At 40.7% G+C, this 21823-nt stretch overlaps 1 protein-coding gene across 1 annotated transcript; it reads left to right on the top strand.

The window, feature by feature from the left end:
- The first annotated feature begins 8308 nt into the window (after nucleotides 1–8308).
- Nucleotides 8309–8986, top strand: LOC119743341. Its single transcript, XM_038219742.1, has 2 exons — nucleotides 8309–8524; nucleotides 8639–8986. The coding sequence occupies exons 1-2, from the start codon at nucleotides 8309–8311 to the stop codon at nucleotides 8984–8986; spliced, it is 564 nt and encodes a 187-aa protein (XP_038075670.1).
- The last annotated feature ends 12837 nt before the right edge of the window (nucleotides 8987–21823 follow it).

The raw sequence follows: 21823 nt of genomic DNA, 5'->3' as shown, positions 1-21823 counted from the left end.
GCATGATGAACTTTCATCTTCAATTTCATGAGCCAACAAAAGTGTTTGCAGTTTAAATACCAAAAAAATCGCAATGACTTAATGTCTTTCTGTGTGCTTCCTAGATGGTTTGTAGCCCACACATTTTAGTGGCCTTGGCTTTATGGCTGGGCTATACAACAAACCAGCACCTCTGCTTGTGTTTGCCACTAAAACTGAAAGGAATATTTAGCACAAAATATTTTGAAAAAAAAAGACGAGATCAGTTGTTAAATATGAATCTCAGGTACATGTAGGTTGGCAGGCACAAGTGAATTAAACTAATTAATTAATTAGCAAACACAAAGTAGTGTACAATGTACATGTATGAATGCAATCAGTAGCATAGCTTTTTGTGGCGGGGGGGGGGTGTCTGAACCATCTTAAAAGCTCTTAAAAAGACTGTCGTTTTATGTCACCATCAAATACTGCCAGGGGCTTTCCCTTCTGGTAAAACCCAACATTTAACCCTCCTATGCAAACATACATTCTGTTTAAAGTTGTCCTTTCAATCTAATTCTCACAAGTGACTGTTTTCAACAGTTTAGAGCTCCCAGCCCACATAAAGCAGGATTGACTGGCTATGACTGTTTATGTAACTTGATACAGCTATGCTTTGACTGTAGATAATTGATAAGACAGCTATGCCTACTTCCTGCCTGCTGTTGCCTGATGACTGAATTTGACTAGTCACATGCTAGCTTGCTTGAAATATGATCTGACTGTTGGTGACTTGCTTGTGTAAAAAGCATGGCAGAGGAAGAGGATTATTTTTTTACTGTCTGTGACCGTTGAAACAGCAGGAGGGTTAAAATTGAGAAATCATGTCATTGTGAAAACCTTACATTAAAATTACACCAACCTGACGCAATTTCCATCAAAAGTCTGTACTGCGTAATAAAGTATTAATTACAAAGAATTCATCACAATGAAAAGTGACCACAAAAATATACCGTTAGTAAAATTATAACAGCTTTTAAATGCTTTGTTTCATAAAGTATAAACAGCAATACATTTAAATGTTGCTGGATCAGATATTAAACTGTCACTTTCAAGAATCTAAATTTTTCATTTAAATAAAAGAACGGATGAATTATGCATATCATGTGATACTTCAGTCTCAAACGACAGTATGGATTACGCCTTCACCGACAGCCAGATACTGAAACCCCACTGTCACCCTGATGTTGGGTTATTCCAAGGATCAGGCACCTCCTCTTTTTAAATCTATGCTGATTACAAGCATCTCCCTTTATGCCAAGTTTCACTGCATTGTTTAAGGGTCTCGATCCAGCCGAGTCTCTGTACTGCTGAAGAGCTCATCAGAAAATATCACTATCAGAGCTGAATCCTTGATCATCTATGCCAAGTCCTGCTGCAAAGTTTCAGGTTCGGTGGATTACTGCAGAGTGACCCACAGCTCAAACTAACCCAGGACATACACAAAGCTGCTGTATCAGATGTCCCGCTGCAATACTTGAGGATAATGAGCCGAGTCACTTCCATGCAAACGAGCTCAGAAAACATTATCAGAACAAAATCATCGACATGCATGCAGGTATTCATCCATGTTCTGCTGCAAAGTTTCCAGCTTTAAGCAGAGTCTCTGCAACATCTCTACAGCTCAGGAAAACAAGTCTATGTACAGTTTCTATTGAGCCACTGCAATGGCAGAATCTCTGATGTGCAAGCACAGCTCCGATTTACATCATCTCTGGCTTTGTAGTATCCAAGGATACAGACATCTTAACAGCCCAACTACATGTAGATGCTTATCTGTTTCACCGTTAGTGGGTTTCGGCAGAATTACCGATGTGACAGCTCAGAGAAAAACAACCATCTCACTAGGCGTATGTACAGTTACCCATTTAGCTGTAAGCAAGGGCCAGCTTGTACTACTTGCAATCATTTCAGGCCTAGTTGAGTCTGCAGGTGTTTATGCCAAGTTTCTTGCATATCATCCAGTAAGGCTTATCCTGGATTTCTAATACTGCAGGTGTTCTGCTGCATAATACGGGTAAAAGTGGACCAGGATCTGATGAGCTGTCACTGTCATTTCCCTGCTAACTTAAACTGTACGTGAAGAGCTCTGCCGTGTTTCTTTGGAGACAAATATTCCACCATGCATCAGTGCCTCGTGTTGATCAGTGATGGCGCAAAGTTGACCTATGATCATTTCCACTGCACTGTAAACTTGTCACCCTGAGATCGAGACCCTTTATTATGCGACTGAGTCAGTTGGACCTGGGGATCAGCACGGGAAGGGTCCAAACTCCCTGAAGAAGCAATTGCAATGACACAGCTGCATACACTGCTTATTAAATTACTCTTTAGAATCCTTGCCAGATCATACATGTTCACATTTGCATTTATTTATAAATCTGATAAATTTGGCTTTAACCCAGGTAAAGTTTTTACTTTACACCAAAATAAATGCACAGTCATATCATGTCTTGGCACCAAGATGCAGGAAGATGTGGCTTACAATTGGCACAAAAGCCATCTTGCTAATAAATACAGAAATGGCATTGCACATCAATAATGTGTAATAATTGTATCTTGCACACACCAAGGAGGTCACCCTCTTTAATAAGACTTGCGTGCCAATGCTATCTCACTTTTATTTTCAGTGTACATGTACCCTGCTTTGATCAGGGTATAACGTGTACAAGCAGTGAATGGGCAGATGGCCTCTGGTACGAAATCGGATCAATATTGTAAGACTCCTGTGGTGTGGGGCATGGTGTTTTACAAGACCAAGTGCTCCATGGTACCTTCAGCTTTGTATTTGAGTGCCATGCATCTTGAGCAATAAATGCCCCACATGAGTAAATACACCATATGACAATGACATGCTGAGCTATATAACTGGTGACCATATACATGTAGTTTGAACAATTTCCCTATTTTTAGACATACTTGTAAAAGCAGACTATGTTTATAGCATACTTTACATTGAAGAGTTTTGTCATTACTTTTTGTCCTGTAAAACTGACACCAGGAATTCTGGTGCAATCCACTTCTAACTGCAACATACCCAAGGGCTGTTACAAGTACCAGACCATACTCTTACACCAAGCCACTACAATTGCAAACATGTGGGCTCTCTTTCCATTCATCATTAGAAAAATTACACTTTGTCAGTATTTGATTTTTGATGGAATTTGCATCAGGATAATTTATATTATACAAATAATGAATGTTTCACGTTCGTGCAATGGAAAGAATAATTTTATTCGGTGACAGATGAAATGTTCCATTCAACTCAGCTTCGCCTCGTGTAATGGAACATTTCATCTGTCACCTCATGAAATTATTCTTACCATTGCACTCACAAACATTCATTATTTATTATAATTACGGGCACTGTATAATCAGTGCTTTTCAACAGAAATTTAAATCAATAGCAAAAGCTATCTTGAAAGGCCAATATATCATTTGCAATAACAGAAATGCAAATAAAATAGCTGACTTTTCAGCTCAAGTGTCACATCTTTTAAAGATCATGAACAAAATGTGTGCCTTTATTTAACAGGTTATTTCATAAGGCAAATTTTTGAGTACTTGCAAATGATCCTATCAAGCCATGTTACTTCCAACCTACATGTAGGCCAATGAGGCCTTTACTTTTAAAAGATATGCCAGGCCTGTACAGAGGATTTTCAAATGAGTGTCATGTATCATTTCTATTGGGGAGTGTTCATATCAAGTAGTAAAGACTATTCATAAGATGGAATTTCTGTCAATATTAGGTTTTGTCCTTCATCGACGTATAAACACTGTATACTCAGTGTGTTCAACCTGAGTGAAAGTCAGCAAAAGCACTCGGGTGGGAATCGAACCCACAACCTTCTACTTTGTTGAGCAGACGTCTTACCACTCGACCACCGAGCACGAGAGATTGTTTAACTTTCACTCGGGGGTAACACACCGAGTAGACAGTGGTTATATGTCGGTGAAGGGCAAAACCTAATTATTGCAAATTGTAGAGACTTAGGCCTACATTGTGCAAGCAAAATGTATGCAAGCCATAAATCACACAACAAAAATATAATTTAGCTGTTCAAATGACACTTTTCAAAGGTACACGTATTAGCACCCATCACTGGTGCAGGCCTGCATATTTTATTTTAACTTTTAGTCACTATAACGCCCAAAACTGCCCTGCCTGTTACTCACTGTAGCACCAAAACTGCCCTAGCACTCTTAGGGTACATTCGAGTACAATGTGCATGTAGCTCACCCGGATCTATGTCTCAGTGGTGGGAACAGGTCACATGCATACATGTGTTGTTTGTTCATTTCAAGAAACGAACAAATTTGGCGGCTGGACAGCGAAAATCTTGAGCGGACCCAAAAATCAACTTATTTCAAGTAAAAAGGTCATTATTTATTTAGTTAATTTCAACTTTAGAGGCTGTAATTCCAGCCAAACTTTTTTTACTTTTTCAACTTACTGCAAAGCAGTAAATCTCAAAGTTAAGACCCAGTCTGAAATGGGCATTTTGTACAGATATCACATGAGGATCGTGATGGCCCTTGGTTGAATGTTCGATTAGTCCGGCTGTTCAAGCTAACAGAGTCGATCCCAGTGAGCTACTTGAAGGCACCCTAAGATTTATTATTCAGTGAATAAATACACTGTAATACAATACAGACCCAGATGCTGATGGGGTAATTATATTGAATGACAGAATTAAAAATCAAAACGATAATAGCAGGTGGTAACTTTGCTCAGTTACAAAACTTAAAAGAATAAAAACAGTATAACAGCTGTTTCTAAACTTAATTTTTTGGCTCTATTGTGTTCTGAAGTTCAGTTTAAGTAAACAGGGTGCCCCCTACAAAATGCAACAGTTGTGATTTTAGGAAACTAAAATGGGATTGTAGGAAAACGTAATATTGTCATGATAAATTTGGTATTGCAAGATGCGCTTGGGCATTAGCTTCAATATGACACCAATTGTAAGTTGATCCTTTTCCAGATGCCTGAACATTCATTGTTTGACTAAAGTAGTCGTAAATGCCCACTACTGCACTTTAGAAGCATTGGTTATCTGGATTTCACATCTAACATCAAAATCAATGAGCTGCTTCCAACAGAAACAAAAAATCGATTGAATCTTAACTTTTATCACTCTTTAAAAATTTCAGATCAATCATATCAATAGTTATTTAGAAGTCTTTTTGCCTATTCTCCAAATCCTTCCACATGTCCAAATGTGGCAATTGTCATTTTATCGTACATCAGAAAAAAAAAAAGATTGCTCAGCCAACATGAAAGAACATAAATTGCAATTGGTATCCAATCAAAGCTTATGGTCAAGTGCACTATACACTACCAAAGTTTATATCATCAAATTTTCTTGATTGTTCATAATTACAGTTTTTGAAACTGATGCGTTTTTGGAGGGACACCCTATAATAGCTGTTGAAATGCTTTTTGGCAGCCAGGGGAGAGTAGGATTCTCAAAGGGAAGACAGTGGCGTACATATATCGCATTTGGGAAATATACTCTTCATATGTTCATACACCGCACAACAAACATTTCTTATTGCAGCTTAAACAATAAAAAAGTTCTCGCTAATAGGAAATCAGATCTTCATCATTCAAACCTAACTATGAGGTGTTTCACATGAAAGGGGCCTGGGGGGGGGGACTTCCAATAATGACTTCTTTTATCAAGTGGTATTAAATTTTTGTTTCTTTTTGTTTAGAAGTTGTGCACCATGTTACACATAATTTTGTTAAAAACATGGTTAAATTATTAACTATTTTCTTTTTTCATTCTTGCAATAGGTTTCATAGAATTCTCTGAGAAGTTGCAGTTGTAAAGAGGAGAGAAATAAAATCTGATAACGCTTGTCCAAAGCTTCACAGAAAATCCTGTTGCCGACCAAGATTTGGTCATTAAGAGAAGGCATAATTTGTGTCAAGTTAGCATTTTAAAGAGATTTTACACTTTACATCAAACATTTGTTTGAAAGTGATATTTATTTGAGCATATGCAATACAGCAACAGTAACACCCTTGAGAAATTAATTGCCATATTCGGTCATATTGCAATATGTGGTCATTTTGTCAGGCAAAACAACCTACATAATGACACACTAGCAGAGCAAATTCATCAAGGCAACAAAAAGGGACACAGGGGAAAAAAAGTGGCCTGAGTGAATCATAGAAGACCAAGCTCTAGGTGAAAGATTTACTCAAACAGGAAAGAGGTACAGCATATAAGGGCAGCCAGCCTCCAGACTGTTATGTTATGGTTTAAAGACATGCAAACTTAGTTGACATGAAAATGAACCAACTTAGGTATTGACTAGATGCGTATTATGATTTGCAATGTGTCAAGTCACAAAGACAATTAATCCACATGACAAGAACAACTTTGCATGAGGGGATTCAAAAGTAGAGGCCAACAATTGCTGTGTTATTTAGTTTTCACCAAGGAGATAACGCATTTCTCTTCAGAGATATTTTCTCTTCACAATGATTAAAAAGTGTGGCACAGTCTTACCTTTAAAGTGAAACCAGCAACTGGGACAAGCTCATGTTTTCCATGACTCCATGGTCTTCATTCTGTGCATCATCAGTGACAGGAGATGCTAATGAGACGAGAGAAGCTGGGGCTATCCTTGAGGGCTGGATGACTCCTGACTCCTTGGCTATGGAGATGCTCCTCACAGAGTACAGTCAATCATGCTCCTCCAGTGAAGGTAAATGAAGCAGGTCTATTGTCTCTGGGTCCAGCACAGGAGTAAGATGCCATGGGTATAGAAGACCCGTAGGCTTGCTAAAGTGGGGAAACATTGCTATGGGTGCCGAGTCCTTGGGTATAGGTGACCCATCGGACTGTCCAGTGAGGATGGGCCAAAACAGGGATCTTTATTCACCGAGTCTCGTAGGTGATGTCTTGCACTTCACCACATTCGCAGCAGATTCTCCAAGTCTGCACTTCAGGTCCTGCTTGTCCGTGTGGGATTGTAAAAGGCTGTGAATACTGATTAGTGTGCCCTTATAAAATAGCATAGCTAACCACCAAACAACTGGCCAGTGGTAAGGTGGTCTTCCAACTGACATTCAATGTGGCACAATGCAGAAGTTTCATTGGAGTCAACATTGATTTGAATTTGTTGACTCAAGCAATTTGATTGTCAGAGAAAGCAAACCCCAAGTATCCTACATGTATATATTAAGACCTGTTCTGTATACCATTACTCTAATACAGTAAAATGCCATTTTTAATATATTTTCAAAGAGGCAAATTGTTTTTAATTAATCAATGTTGGCAGTAGCGTTAATCCTTCATCATTGCCTTCAGTATTATTCCCATGAAATATTCACATCCAACTCAAAATTTCAAAGTTAAGCTGATGAGTATTGATTCAGACATAATAGAGTTGACAAAGTACGAAAGGACTATAATTATTACCATATCGGGCCGTCGGGACACATGCTATGAATCATCAATAACATATGTGTACGAGTAAAAACTGTTCTAAATCACTTGAGTACTATATTATTGAAACATTTCCCGATCTTTCTTATTAAAAAGAATTAAATTCACATTTTACTGGTATTTTTAACAGTTCTTGATATTCATGAAAACACAGAGTAAAATATCTTTGGTAAGAAAGTTGGCACAACATCCATATGTCAGAAGAATAATAGATTGCCATTTTTATGTTTCAAAGTAGGCCTATATCGTGTTTAAATGAAATTAATAGAGAACAGTTTCCAAATTACATTTTGATGAAACACTGAGGCACACAGAGTATGGTGGCATTAATGTTTAATTTAATTTTTTTTTTTTGCAGTTACTTTAACCCTTCATTGCCAAAGGTATTATTCCAATGAAATTTTCAAATCCATTTGCAAAGTTCAGCTAGTGAGTACAGAATATTGATTCCGACACATTAGAGTTGTATATGACTTGAAGCTTTGCATGGCGAATGAGATAAAATAGAGCAATTTTTGGGTAACACCATGTGGAAAGAAATCTCTTCTTGGAAGAAGTGTGGTTCTGAAAAGAACCGGTTGGTTGAGTGTATAACTCGACATTTCGGACAGTGTGCTCTGTCCGTCCTCAGGGGGGTGAGTGATGAGATGTGAGTGATGAGTTCTTGGAAGAGTTTGAGAGCATCACCATTGAGGCTGCAGACTTAAAACAAGACGTACAGCTACACTAAGTGGACAACTCTTTCTTAGTGTGGCCGCATGGCACAGAACAACTCCACACCTTTCTTGACCACATAAACCAGCAACACCCCCCTCATTGAGTTCACAATGGAACAAGAGCAGAACAACACCTTAGCCTTCCTCGATGTCCAAGTCACCCGGGAAAAGGATGGCTCCATCGATCTCCCACACAATTCACTGCAAGCCAACGCACACCGACTAATACCTACACAAGACATCCTTCCACCACCCACGCTTCAAGTCAGCAGTCAGCAACACCCTCCTCCGCCAAGCTACAACACCTGCGACCCAAGCCCATCTCAAGCAAGAGCTCCATCACATTAAGACATCCCTCAAGTTCAACGGCTACAAGAACATCAGCACCGACACTTTTGTAGTGTGGTCACCCTACCCTACATCAGCCACATCTCCCACAAGCTACGAGTCTTCAGCCAAGCCAACATCAAGGTCTATCACACAGCTCCACACAAGATACAAGCTCAACTACAGACACACAAGGACAAACAAGACCTGAATACCATGGCAGGAGGCTACAGTATACCATGTAAATGCGGCAATGTTTACATCGGAGAAAAAAGACGTGAACTCAAGACCAAAATCAAGGAGCATCAAGCACACGGCAGAAAAGGAGAAATCGACAAGTCAGCCATCATCAAGCACTCACACGAGCAAGATCATCGCATCCATTGGGACCAAGCCCGCATCATCGCTGCAGTCACTCACTGGCACCCAAGACGCATCAGAGAAGCCATCAAAATTTACTGAAACAACACAGTCACTCAAGACATCGGATTCCACATCAAAGACATCTGGGCACAACTCATCAAAAGGCAGATTTTTGAGTACTTGCAAATGATCCTGTCAAGCCATGTTACTTTTAACCTACATGTAGGCCAATGAGGCCTTTACTTTTAAAAGATATGCCAGGCCTGTAAAGAGCATTTTCAAATGAGTGTCATGTACCGTTTCTATCAGAGAGTGTTCATATCAAGTAGCAAAGACTATTCATAAGATAGAATTTGCATCAATATTAGGTTTTGTCCTTCATCGACATACAAACACTGTATACTCAGTGTGTTCAACCTGAGTGAAAGTCAGCAAAAGCACTCGGGTGGGAATCGAACCCACAACCTTCTGCTTTGTTGAGCAGACGTCTTACCACTCGACCACCAAGCACGTGAGGTTGTTTAACTGTCACTCGGGTGTAACACACCGAGTAGACAGTGGTTATATGTCGGTGAAGGGCAAAACCTAATTATTGCAAATTGTAAAGACTTAAATTGTGAAAGCAAAATGTATGCAAAATATAAATCACACAACAAAAATATGATTTAGCTAAATAACACTTTTCAACGGTACATGTATTAGCACCCATTTCTGGTGCAGGCCTGCATATTTTATTTTAACTTTTAGTCACTGTAGCGCCCAAAACTGCCCGAGTTCACCATGGAACAAGAGCAGAACAACACCTTAGCCTTCCTCGATGTCCAAGTCACCTGGGAAGAGGATGGCTCCATCGATCTCCCACACAATTCACTGCAAGCCAACGCACACCGACTGATACCTACACAATACATCCTTCCACCACCCACGCTTCAAGTCAGCAGTCAGCAACACCCTCCTCCGCCGAGCTTACAACACCTGCGACCCAAGCCCATCTCAAGCAAGAGCTCCATCACATTAAGACATCCCTCAAGTTCAACGGCTACAAGAACATCAGCACCAACACTTTTGTAGTGTGGTCACCCTATCCTACATCAGCCACATCTCCCACAAGCTACGAGTCTTCAGCCAAGCCAACATCAAGGTCTATCACACAGCTCCACACAAAATACAAGCTCAACTAAAGACACACAAGGACAAACAAGACCTGAATACCATGGCAGGAGGCTACAGTATTCCATGTGAATGCGGCAATGTTTACATCGGAGAGACAGGACGTGACCTCAAGACAAGAATCAAGGAACATCAAGCACATGGCAGGAAAGGAGAAATCGACAAGTCAACCATCATTAAGCACTAACGCGAGCAAGATCATCGCATCCATTAGGACCAAGCCCGCATCATCGCTCCAGTCACCCACTGGCACCCAAGACACATCAGAGAAGCCATCGAAATTTACTGAAACAACACAGTCACTCAAGACATCGGATTCCACATCAAAGACATCTGGGCACAACTCATCAAGCAGCATGCATCCAACACAGCTCAGCACACCAGCAACCAGCAGCATGCAACCAACAACACCTCAGCGCATCCAGCATCCTACATCCGGCACACTCCGGTGCACAAGCATCTAGTCACACCCCACTGCACACGCACAGCCATAAAACCGTCTCCATCATCCACATCTCATAAATCACCCTCCTGAGGAACGGAGTGCTGCATACACAAATTGTGGCAGTAGCATACTGTTGGAGGTGCGCCATCACTTCATGGTGACATGGCCGTTTTTATTAAAGTTTGGGGATGTGTTCTCAAAGAAAGATGATAGCACACCATATGCCCAGTTTATCCCACGGGTGCATCCATCTTTTTAGTGTGTGTTTATATCTCATTCAAGTGGTCATCTTGTTTGATAAGTCTTGCATTTGGCCATGAATCATTCATGTGGTGTCTCCCATTAACTACTACAGTAGTTATGGTGGCGTGGTGGCAGCATGTGGTTGTTTTAATAATTTATTATTTGTTATTTATATTTATTTGGATTATTTATATTATTTGTTGATTAATTTAAAATGTTTCCTTACTCAGTTTCTCTTTATTGTTATTTATTCATAGACTCATTGTTCATTTCATATAATTATATTATATGATTTTTTTTTCAAAATAGTTTAGTGGAAATACTTTCAGTTATCTGATCATTTCATTCAATTTTGTTTTGTTTTCCAGATGACGTCGTTGTTGTATCGAATCAGTGGGTGTGTGCTCATTCCGACAAGATGATGGTTTACCATAAAGACACTACGCACAAGTGTGACTTCCACGTCGTGCCGGAGATTGGCAACGCAGACAATAGCCTGTTAAGCGTAGCAATCATGCCAAATGGTAACATCATAGCGGGTCTCAAGAAAAAGGAATTGATTGAGCTCGATCCCAGGGATGGTGATATTCTACATACCATGCCAGTAAAGATACGACCTGGCTTCTTGGCTGTACTGAGCAATGGTTGGCTTGTGATCAGTGATTGGGAGCAGGGACTAGTGGAGATAGTGGAGGTTTCTAATGGCAGCGCTGTGACTGTAAACACAATCCGGCCAACCATCGACGGAAAACAAGTGAAATACTGCAAGGGTGTTTGCAGCAAAAGCTCAGGTATCTACATTGCAACAGACACGGGGTACGTCAAGACCAGTCACATACACCACTATAACTGTACTGGTCAGTTTGTCAGCTGTGTGGCCCAGGGTCTGTACGATCCCTATGGCATCACATTCACAGCAGACAGCCAGCAGCTGGCAGTGGCTGACCGGTACTCAATTAAGATGTATCACAAAGTGTGATGCACATAATAATCAGCAATAAAATGTTTTGTATGAATGCATGAATGAATGAATGAATGAATGAATGAATGATGAACAGGTACAGCCGACAAACACTGCACGGCTCAACAAAGAAATAACCATGATCGAGCTCATGCTGGGTCAATTACTGCCCAATCATCTCAAGAAACACAATTGTTAAGAACTCCACATCCACATCCAGTATTTGGCAGTCAATCCCATTACACTACGGTTTCCAGTACTTACTAAAAGTCTTGATTGGTAAAACTGACAATCACTCATAAAGCTTTATTGCCATCACACTCATAAAGCTGATGCTGCAAAGCCTTCAACAATTGAGGGAAACAAACCAGGCCAATTTCAAGACCAAGCAAGACCAAGCTATTGAACAAATCAAGGAGCATCTCATAAAATATCAAGACATCGAGACGAGTCTCAAGATATTCCACCACTTCCTAAGCAGGAAACCACCAATAAGAGGACAAAAGAGAAAACGGTGAAACAATCAGCAGGTCTTTTCTGAGCGACTTCATCCTCAAAAAAGATACTTAATCCGCATCTTAATCCAATCTGTAACATATGATGGCAAATAGAAACTGACCAAAACCTGTGAGGCAAATAAAAACATAGCTCAAACTACAAGCTATACTCGCCACAACTCACAACTCCACTGAGTAAATAAAACCCAATCACGAGCTTTTCGGCCAAAAACAAAAAAAAACAAACAATGAACACGTCATATTCAACCTATCGTAAGCTATCCATCTCTACATCAGAGAAAACAGCCCTGAGTAAAGGTTAAACTAAAACTCCCACTCCGGCCAAACCCGCCCAATGCTCACTCATTGATAATATTAACCACTACCAAAGACGAATGAGAATTGCATACCTCATGCAAAACAAACCCCTCAAACATACAAATACCATTCAAACCTTTGTGAGGAACTTTCCAAAGTCTTCTTCCTACTGGAAGAACGAGATACACTCACTACAAGTACGGCCACTACGTACATGTACACTGTTTAACCAAGAAGAACTGTGATTTCACATGGGACGAGAAGTGTGACAGCTCTTTCAACATCTTCAAGACAGGATTGCAGGAGGCTCCTATCATGGGATATTCTCAACTGGAGGGCCAATACATACTCGATCTGATGCCAGCAGGGATGGGATCGGTGCAGTTCTTTTGCAAGTTTAGGAAGGGGAAGAAAGAGTTATCGGCTATGCAAGTCTGGCATTGTCCAAACCAGGTGCCTACCTATGTAGCCCAATACCTACATGTTCCACAACCCTAACCCTAGAAGCATCTACATGTAACCCTTAGAATCTAACCCTAAGCATCTAACCCTAAGCATCTAACCCTAAGCATCTAACCCTAAGAATCTAACCCTAAGAATCTAACCCTAAGCATCTAACCCTAACCATCTAACCCTAACCATCTAACCCTAAGCACTAGTCCTAACCATCTAATCCTAAACCTAACCCTAACCCTAAGCCTAAACCTAAAGATTTTGGGGGAACATAGGTACAATGTACTGGGGAACATAAATATTGGAGAACATCAGGCAGACCCCGTCCAAATCCAAACCTAATTACTGTGTAACAAGGCGTTTATTGCTAGCTGTTGTCCACTTCCTCAAGCATTGAACGCAACACCTCTATGGGCGTTAGATTATTAACCGGACGGATCATGGCTCCCTGTCATCACTCGCAAACTTCTGTAATCCATAACCTGGGTTCTGAAGGAGAAAAACGCAGCAGTTGACCATACCAGAGTGCTGTATCAATAAGTGGTCCAGCATCAAAAACTTATCGGTCCAACTGGGACCAGTTTGAGTGAGCTGGTGCCAGACATCGATCTTGAGGAGACATTGAGCTGGACTGCTACCAAGGTGACAAAAATGCTCATTGTCACCAAGTTTCAGTCCAGCATCGCAAACAAGGAACAGAAGAGGATGTGGGTGTTTGACATCATCTTCGATGCCAAGCTTAAGAAGAAACGAACCGTTAGGTCCCAAATTATTCTTTCTGAGTACTGCTCCCATTAGAGACATCCCATAATTTAAAGTGTTATTAAAGTGCTCTTAAAACGTTTTAAAATTATTCTTAACTTGTTTGGAAACGTTCTTAAATGGTTCTTAAATGGTTCTTAAATTGTTATGAAAATGTTCTTGAAGTATTCTCTTAAGTAAAACAAACTAAACTGTAAGACATCTCCAGTACCACAGTTAACAAGAGGTACCTTTATGTATGTTGGCAAAATTAAAAATTTTTATTAATGTAATTTGTGAGTTATTTTGTTTAAGTTTTCAGGTCGGGCCATTGTAATGCAAAATACATCGCTAGGAGTGTTGCTATGAAGCACGTCACGTGATCAGTTGCATAGTGCGCTTTCATTAAGGGTGTACTTGCATGAAGAGGCACAGCACATCAGTCTGTTGCTAGCCAGGGCACGGAGCACACGAAAAGTTTACTTGATGGTAAGTCTACACTACACTACGCTACGAGTCATACGCTGCACTGTGTACAGCTGGAGGTCCAGACTGCACCGCCATATCAGTGTGACGAGCCGACATGCTTATTGGTTGGGCCTGGGAGTACGCATACATCCATTATTTAATGTGTGGCTTGGATGCGCTGCATAGCGAGCACTGTATTGACTCAAACTGGGGTAGAAGAATATACTGTGGAAGCATGCAAGCGAAGCACGAGTCCATTTCCTACTCAGGCTGCTAAGGATTGCATCCATCGTGTTTTTAGCATTACGTTACTAATAAATGTGTTGAATGTAGTATTAAACTGCTGTCACTGTCTTTTTATTGAATTGTTCGCCGACTCATTCAGTTTTCTTGCCTATAGATGGGGATATGTTTTCTCTAAACGGTGAGGATTACTGGTCACCAACTTAAAAATACTAGTTTCCTAATTTGTGTAACTGGAGGAACATAGGGAGCAAATTGCTAGTTCAGGAATATTTTTCAAGCAAAATAATCAATTGAAATAAATCATGTTACAGCCTAACATTGTACTGAATCATTTCTAAAAAGTCAAACAAGCCCTTTTGAAATACTGTGTGCCTCAGTGTTTTATCAAAAGATATTTGGAAACTTTTTTCTAAATAATGATTATTCAAATGCTCATGTACGTTTACTGTTTTCAGGCATGCAACTGGGACTTTAGGGGAAAAAAACAAGGAAACTCCAAAAGTAACCACACAAGACTTTGTATGGTATTTTCAATTTGTAATAGCATTCACAAAAACTTAAAAACAAGGAAATCAGCAGATCCGAGGAAAACTTGTATGCCTGGGTGTTGACTTCTGTTAAATTTTTTTTCTTGATTTTTAGTACCAAAATAAAATGGAAGACAAAGTAAAGTAATAAACTGCTGACAATTATTTAAATTCGGCCATTACTGTTGAGTATACTTCAACATTTATCTTTTGTTTGATCAGTCACAGACAGTCAAAATTTCACTTCTTTTCCCCTGCCATGCCTTTTACTCGGGCTTGTCACCAACAGTCAGATCTTGTTTATAGGCACTGTGACAGTCCATTCCATCAACAGACAAAAGTAGGAGATTGAAAGGTGTTCAAGTCACAGTTGGCTTATCAATATATGACAGTCAAAACATAGCTGTATCAAGTTACATAAACAGTCACAGCCAGTCAATCCTGCTTTATGAAGACAGGGAGCACTAAACTGTTAAAAACAGTCACTTAATCTCATTTGACTGCTGGGCTGGACTTGCTGAAATTGCCCCCCCCCCCCCAGAGAGGGAGGGTTCACTGAGCATTTGTTTATAAAATATGTCATTTTAAAATGTATTTTTTTTTTGAAATCAGAAATTATGATTTGTTCTTGACATTTATGCCCTCGCACTTACTACGTGGACAAGCACAAAGTTTTGACTTGAGTACGCCTACTTGAGGCAACACTTACACTCAATTAATAAGCTAGTGAAAACAGTATAATCCTTCTTACATGTAGTTGGGTTTGCCTTCTCTGACCCCAAATTCTTTAGAAAATAAAGAAAAGTCAAATGACACCAACAAAATGCATATCAAAAAGTAATTAACAATAAAAAGTAACACCAATTTGAAGTAAAAAAAAAATTGCAAATGTTGAATGTATTTAATAGTAGAATTAATTTTGTTTATCAATTATCAAAGATTTAAAAGTGTTGCCATGCTGAGTCACAAAGTCAAGGTTTAGGATAAGGGGGGGGGGTTCATAGACTTGTTTTTTCTTTTTGTTCCAAACAATTTCTATTTCAAGAGCTCTGGTGAACATGTTTTTCAAAGGAAGTGACAAAATTAAGTGGTTACTCACCATATGCATGCATGTGCATTACTTGTGCGGCCGTTTACATAAAAAAAAATGGTGCCAATGGTTTGGCTTTGTATGTTTAACCTAATGTGGGTGATGACCTGCTTGCAACAGCAATACTAGCATCCAGTACAATTAATTGAAATAAAACAATGCAAAGGGCTGTGGCTTTCAGTGTGAACTTTTACCCAATTTTCTTTATGACTAAACAAATTAGCAAGGGATTACTTTGAATTAATCTTGACCTAAAAAACACTAATGAACTAGACCTTCAATCCAGCCATTGACTTGAAGTTGAAGGCAACTAACTGAGGTAAGAACTAGAATTGTGTGTCTAGAATGGGAGTGTACATGCCTGGCAAGGAGGGTTGATGCATGGCAGCTTTGATTGGAATAACATTTTGCACGTAGGACAGTATCGGTAAAGAAGGGATGTAATTATGGCAAGTGATGGCAATAGGGCTAGAGACATTAGACAACATGGCAAGAATTATCACTTTAGGCAAGAATTAATTGGCACTTTAGGCGAGAATTGGCACTTGAGGCAAGAGTTAGCACTTTAGGCGAGAGATGGCACTTTAGGCGAGAGATGGCACTTGAGGCAAGAGATGGCACTTGAGGCTAGAGATGGCACTTTAGGCAAGAGATGGCACTTTAGACAAGGATTGGCACTTTAGGCAAGAATTAATTGGCACTTTAGGCAAGAATTAATTGGCACTTTTGGCAAGAAATAGTTGGCACTTTTGGCAAGAAATAGTTGGCACTTTTGGCAAGAAATAGTTGGCACTTTAGGTAAGAATTAAGTGGCACTTTAGGCAAATATTGGCACTTTAGGCAAGAAAGTGGCAGGCAAGACAGGACAATTAACATAAGGCAAGAAAGGGCAATTTTTGTTCACTATAGAATGTCAAGTGAGTACATGTACATGAATGTTACTTACAGAGCTGAGTTTTGAGGACAGACACCCACAGACAAGCTAAAAGGGGAACTAGATGTTAACTATTGGTGGAGTGAGTATTGGAGGCCTGTGGAATATTGAGATGCTAGCACAGCAAAGGACTCCAGATATCACTGATGATGGAACTGATGTCCTGCAGAAAAATCCTGTGCCAGACATCCAAGGCCTTTCAGACTCGGCAAGGATTGTGGCACTCAATACTTATGATGAGGTGCTACCGATCGGTAAAATGCTGAATTATCAAAAATTTCCTGCAATCTCCCCAAAGAACCATGCGCCTTGTGTTCATGGAGTCCAGCGCTAAGATCCTCACCGATGTACCCAATGCAGACCTTTCTGTATTCACAGGTGTTACATCAGGTTAGGTCTCAGAGTCTTACTCATCCTTGTAGGCTATTGCAGATCATGTTAGGCATGGAAAACCTAGATGCCAGTGTCATTCAGGAAGGACTAAATGCAATAAGAGCTGCCTATGAAGGGAAGTGTAATAGACCAGATGAACCTGATGGGTAGACTTTGAGTATACGAAACACTTTAGTCAGTGAAAGACTTCGGATCAAGTGTCTCAACTTGATGTACCCCAAATCGGTCGTGTTGGATTGTTGCCTTGACATAGCAAAGTTGTCGCAGCAAAGGATCGTGGTCAATGATGAAGGATTGCCAGACAAGGGTGCCAATGACTAATGAATAGATCCCAGGGCACTGGACAGATTGATTGTGGAGATGCCTATCAATGTGTGGCTCTCTGATAGACAAAAGGGCTGAGAATACTGCCAGACTGCCTGGAGGCCTCAATATCCAGGAAGAAGATTCGATCCAAGGTGAGCCAGATGCTGCTGTGTGTGAACCAGCTGAAGTGTCTCAGGAACTGCTGGAGGTACTGTGCTGTGTGATAAAATGATGAAAGTGTCATCCACAAACTGAAGATAACTGTTGCTCTCAAATCCACGAAAGCTGTACAGAACTATATGATGATATTGGCCAGAACTGGAGATGGGGTTAATCCTGTGGAAGTTCCAGCTGACTGCTTGAAGAATTGACCTGTCCACTGGATGAAGGACGGCAGGATGTAGATGGGTAGGAGATCACAAACCTAATTCAGAGAGAGGGTTTCACACTCACACAGCTTGTCTTCATGAAGGTTTCCTGACCGAGACCTTGAGACATGCCTCACCCATGGGATTGGTGATGAATACCTGGAGTCTCCACTGAAGCTGCACATGGCTTTGTTGGGATCACAAGTAAAGGTTTTCGCAGCAGCAGCAGCAGCAGCAGCAGCAGCAGCAGCAGCAGCAGCAGCAGCAGCAGCAGCAGCAGCAGCAGCAGCAGCGCAGCGCAGCACAGTGCAGCAGCAGCAGCATGATGATGATGGTGATGGTGGTGGTGAGGGTGAGGGGGGTGGTGGCGGCCGCCAGTGGGGGTGATGGGGATGGTGAGGGTGATGATCCCAATGACACCATGAGCGCAACCTCACAGTGTTCCCAACGACACCATGGTCAACCCCGATGAAGGCTACCAGATATTCACTGCCATCCCCACAGGCTACTCATGCCTCGGTGCCAAGGGGGACTCCGACTTGACTACGCCCTGCAGAAATATGAAGCCCCACACTCCAAACCAGGTTCATGATCTGCGACCCACCTACATCCTGCTGTCTTTCTTCCAATGAACAGCCAGTTGTCCAAGCAGCCTTCTGGAACTTCCACAGGATCAACTCTATCCCCAGTTTTAGTCAATGCCTTCATATAGGAGTACTGCCTTCGTAGATCTGAGACCAAGAGTTTGTCTTCAGTACACGGATGAGACTCTCATCACTTCATCATACAGCATGGGACCTCCAGCAGGTCCTGAAAGACTTCAACTGGATTTACAGCAGCATCTGGCGCAGTGAGGATCAGGCGCCTTGAATCTCATCCCCGGATGCTAAGGTCTGAAAACAGTCTGACAACACCCTCGACCCCCGAGTCTATTAGAGATGACCGACAGACACTGACTGGCAACATCGACAACCAATCCTTCCTGCACCCGGAAATCCAAACACCAGTCAAAGAGCAACCTTGTCCGGGAAGCCTGCATCAGCAACCACAATCCTGGCCGGCAACAACTTTACCATATCAAGACAGCACTACAACACAACAGATTCAAGGCTCATCCAGTCAAGACGCAAGATCCAAAGTCTTTCACCTACCAAAGGGTCCCCTACACCCAAGGTCGAACCCACTAGGCTCACCCCGCCTATTACACAGCCCAACACAGGCAGTTCTCATCACATCCAGTACTTCCTAAATGACAAAGGTATCCGGGCCTTCCACACCCACAAGATCCACAATAGCCCACAGGACAAGCAAGCCTCCAAGACCGAACCTGATGCATCCCCTGCGAATGCAGAAGGTGTACACTGGGTACACCAGCAAGAGAACTCAACGCCAGACAGCACAAACACAGAGCACATGGCAGATGGGGAGAATTACAGGAAATCAATGAACATCCAGCACTCACCAAAAAGGGACACCATCATCATGAATATCAAGCAGCTACATCCATGCTCTGTCCGTCTAGCAATGAAGGTCAGCAAACAGACGATAGCTCTGCAAAACTTCAGCATCACCATCAGAGACATCTGTTACCCTCTACATGTACGTAGTAGCTCAAACATCCACAGACCTCCAATTGCCTTCCTCCTCCAATTTCTTAGACCTCCTCCTCCAATGTCTTCTAAGGATGTGACGTTTCATTTTGTAAATGTTTAGCAAACAGTTAAAGAACCATCTCAATGTTGAGCCCTTTCACAAAGACTGACGACTGCCCATTGTGCAGACCAACATGATCGACACAACAAATAATCAATGAGTAACATAATAAAAAGAGGGCTGTCATTGAAAACAATAAAAAGATGAGCACGTAGCCTGAAAGTAATCTAGTACTGCAGTTCTCCTTAGCTTTTAGCAAATTGAATAGGTTTGGATTATTTTTGTTATGCATGCTCAACTCAAAGGAAGATAGCGTAAATAGGTTCCTGTTTTTAAAATTTGAGTTTTGTTAAAACTTTTGGAAAAATACGATTTAGAATATTTGATTATTATTTTAAATGTTTAAATGTGTAAATGTCACATCCATAATTTCCTCACTCCACCAATACATAGTTCCCCTTTTGCCTGTGGATTTCAGTTTAATGTTTACACTCAGCCTGCAGAGGGCAAAAATACTTTTTGATATCAGATTTTATATATTTATTGAATTTGTTAAAAGCACAAGTAAATTAATGTGCACAGTTTAACTAGCTAAATTAAATTTATGATATACATCTTTTGTCAAAGTGGATTTTTGTTAATTTCCACCTACTGCTTCTAATTGTTTCAGCTTCTTTTCAAAAAATTCAATGTACCCACTGACACCCTATAGTGAACAAAGTTAAACAGCTAGTACAACTGCCAATGCATCAACCTTACGCTAGAATCATTCGTGGGTTTATCTCTATCCTAAATGCTGGAGATGTTTATCGTGAATTTCTTCCCGCATGTACACTCCCAGCAAGTTCTTATTAAAAAGGGGCCTATGGGTCATTCTTCAGTATCAAGTGTCTACTTTCATGTCCCGACACTTTAAGGCACTATAATTCGAAAAATATAGAATGAAAATTAGATTTTTGAGCAGTGAAATTAACTTAAACACGAATCCTATTATGTATAATGGACAAGATGCTCATTCTTTACAATACTCCCTCAAAACCCCCTCAAAATGCATGTCCCAGTGTATTTCTCAATATGTACCTACTGCCATAATTTGTAAAGTAAACAACTTGAAAAGGTAATTATACCTCCAAAAGCCAAGTAATATAATAATTGTCATTTCCGTCACAAAAGGTGTGACGGATATGACTTTTGCATTCTTTTCACAATCAATATTTCTTTGGGTCCTATTGAAAATAAAGGAACCCAGCATTAATTATTTCCTATAGAAAACTACTTCACATCACCACTATGATACAATAGAGACTTAAATAACAGAGAGAGATATGTTGCAAGGATGAATGAAGCCTTGCAATTATTATGTTGGCACATAATAATGATCAATTGTCAGATTGATCTTCGATCAGGCCAATTAAATATGTTGAACACTTTCAAGTGCTTCAACATGGGGGGGGGATGCACATATTGTGACGTACGTGAGTAACCACTAGCTTAATTGTCACTTCCTTAACATGCTCAAAATCCAAAATGTTTAAATAGGATTATGTGAAAATCTTAGATTTACGGTTTATGGAAAAGGTATATTGATGCGATTGCAAACCCCGCGCTTTGTGAATGCACATCGCCATGATCGCAACCTTGGTAATACGATTATTTCCCTGTTAAATACTCACGACCAGGCCATGAACTTCTTGCAGTTTTTCAGGGGTTAATAAAATCGAGTTGACGGCGGACACACTGAACCAAGTACCTCACAGTCACAAATTAGCAGAGATACAACCATGAAAACATCCGGAGAAAGTGACCCAACATGGCGACGACACTTGCGAGACGGGCTTGAGCACAGGGTCTTTTCATTGTGACATGCGCATGCAGCACTGACATGACAACAAACCGCCACGTGTGTAACCATTCATTTTGCACCTGTCAGTGTCACAAAACAACACCACCTGTATGCGCCCTCACGTGGGCAATACGTCATACCTTGGGAATTTTCGTAAACATTGGTTTCGTTTGAAAGATTTAGCTTTGACTTCCAGCGATGTTATTTTGTCACTTTCGGGATATACTGGTATCGGTCTTTGTTTTGCTTTGAACATTTCTTGTTGTTGACAGCCCAAATG

Source organism: Patiria miniata, unplaced genomic scaffold (assembly GCF_015706575.1).
Source record: "Patiria miniata isolate m_02_andy unplaced genomic scaffold, ASM1570657v1 HiC_scaffold_6, whole genome shotgun sequence".
Classification (NCBI taxonomy): domain Eukaryota; kingdom Metazoa; phylum Echinodermata; class Asteroidea; order Valvatida; family Asterinidae; genus Patiria; species Patiria miniata.
Note: the sequence above shows the minus strand (reverse complement) of the source record. Positions and strands in the feature narration are given on the sequence as shown.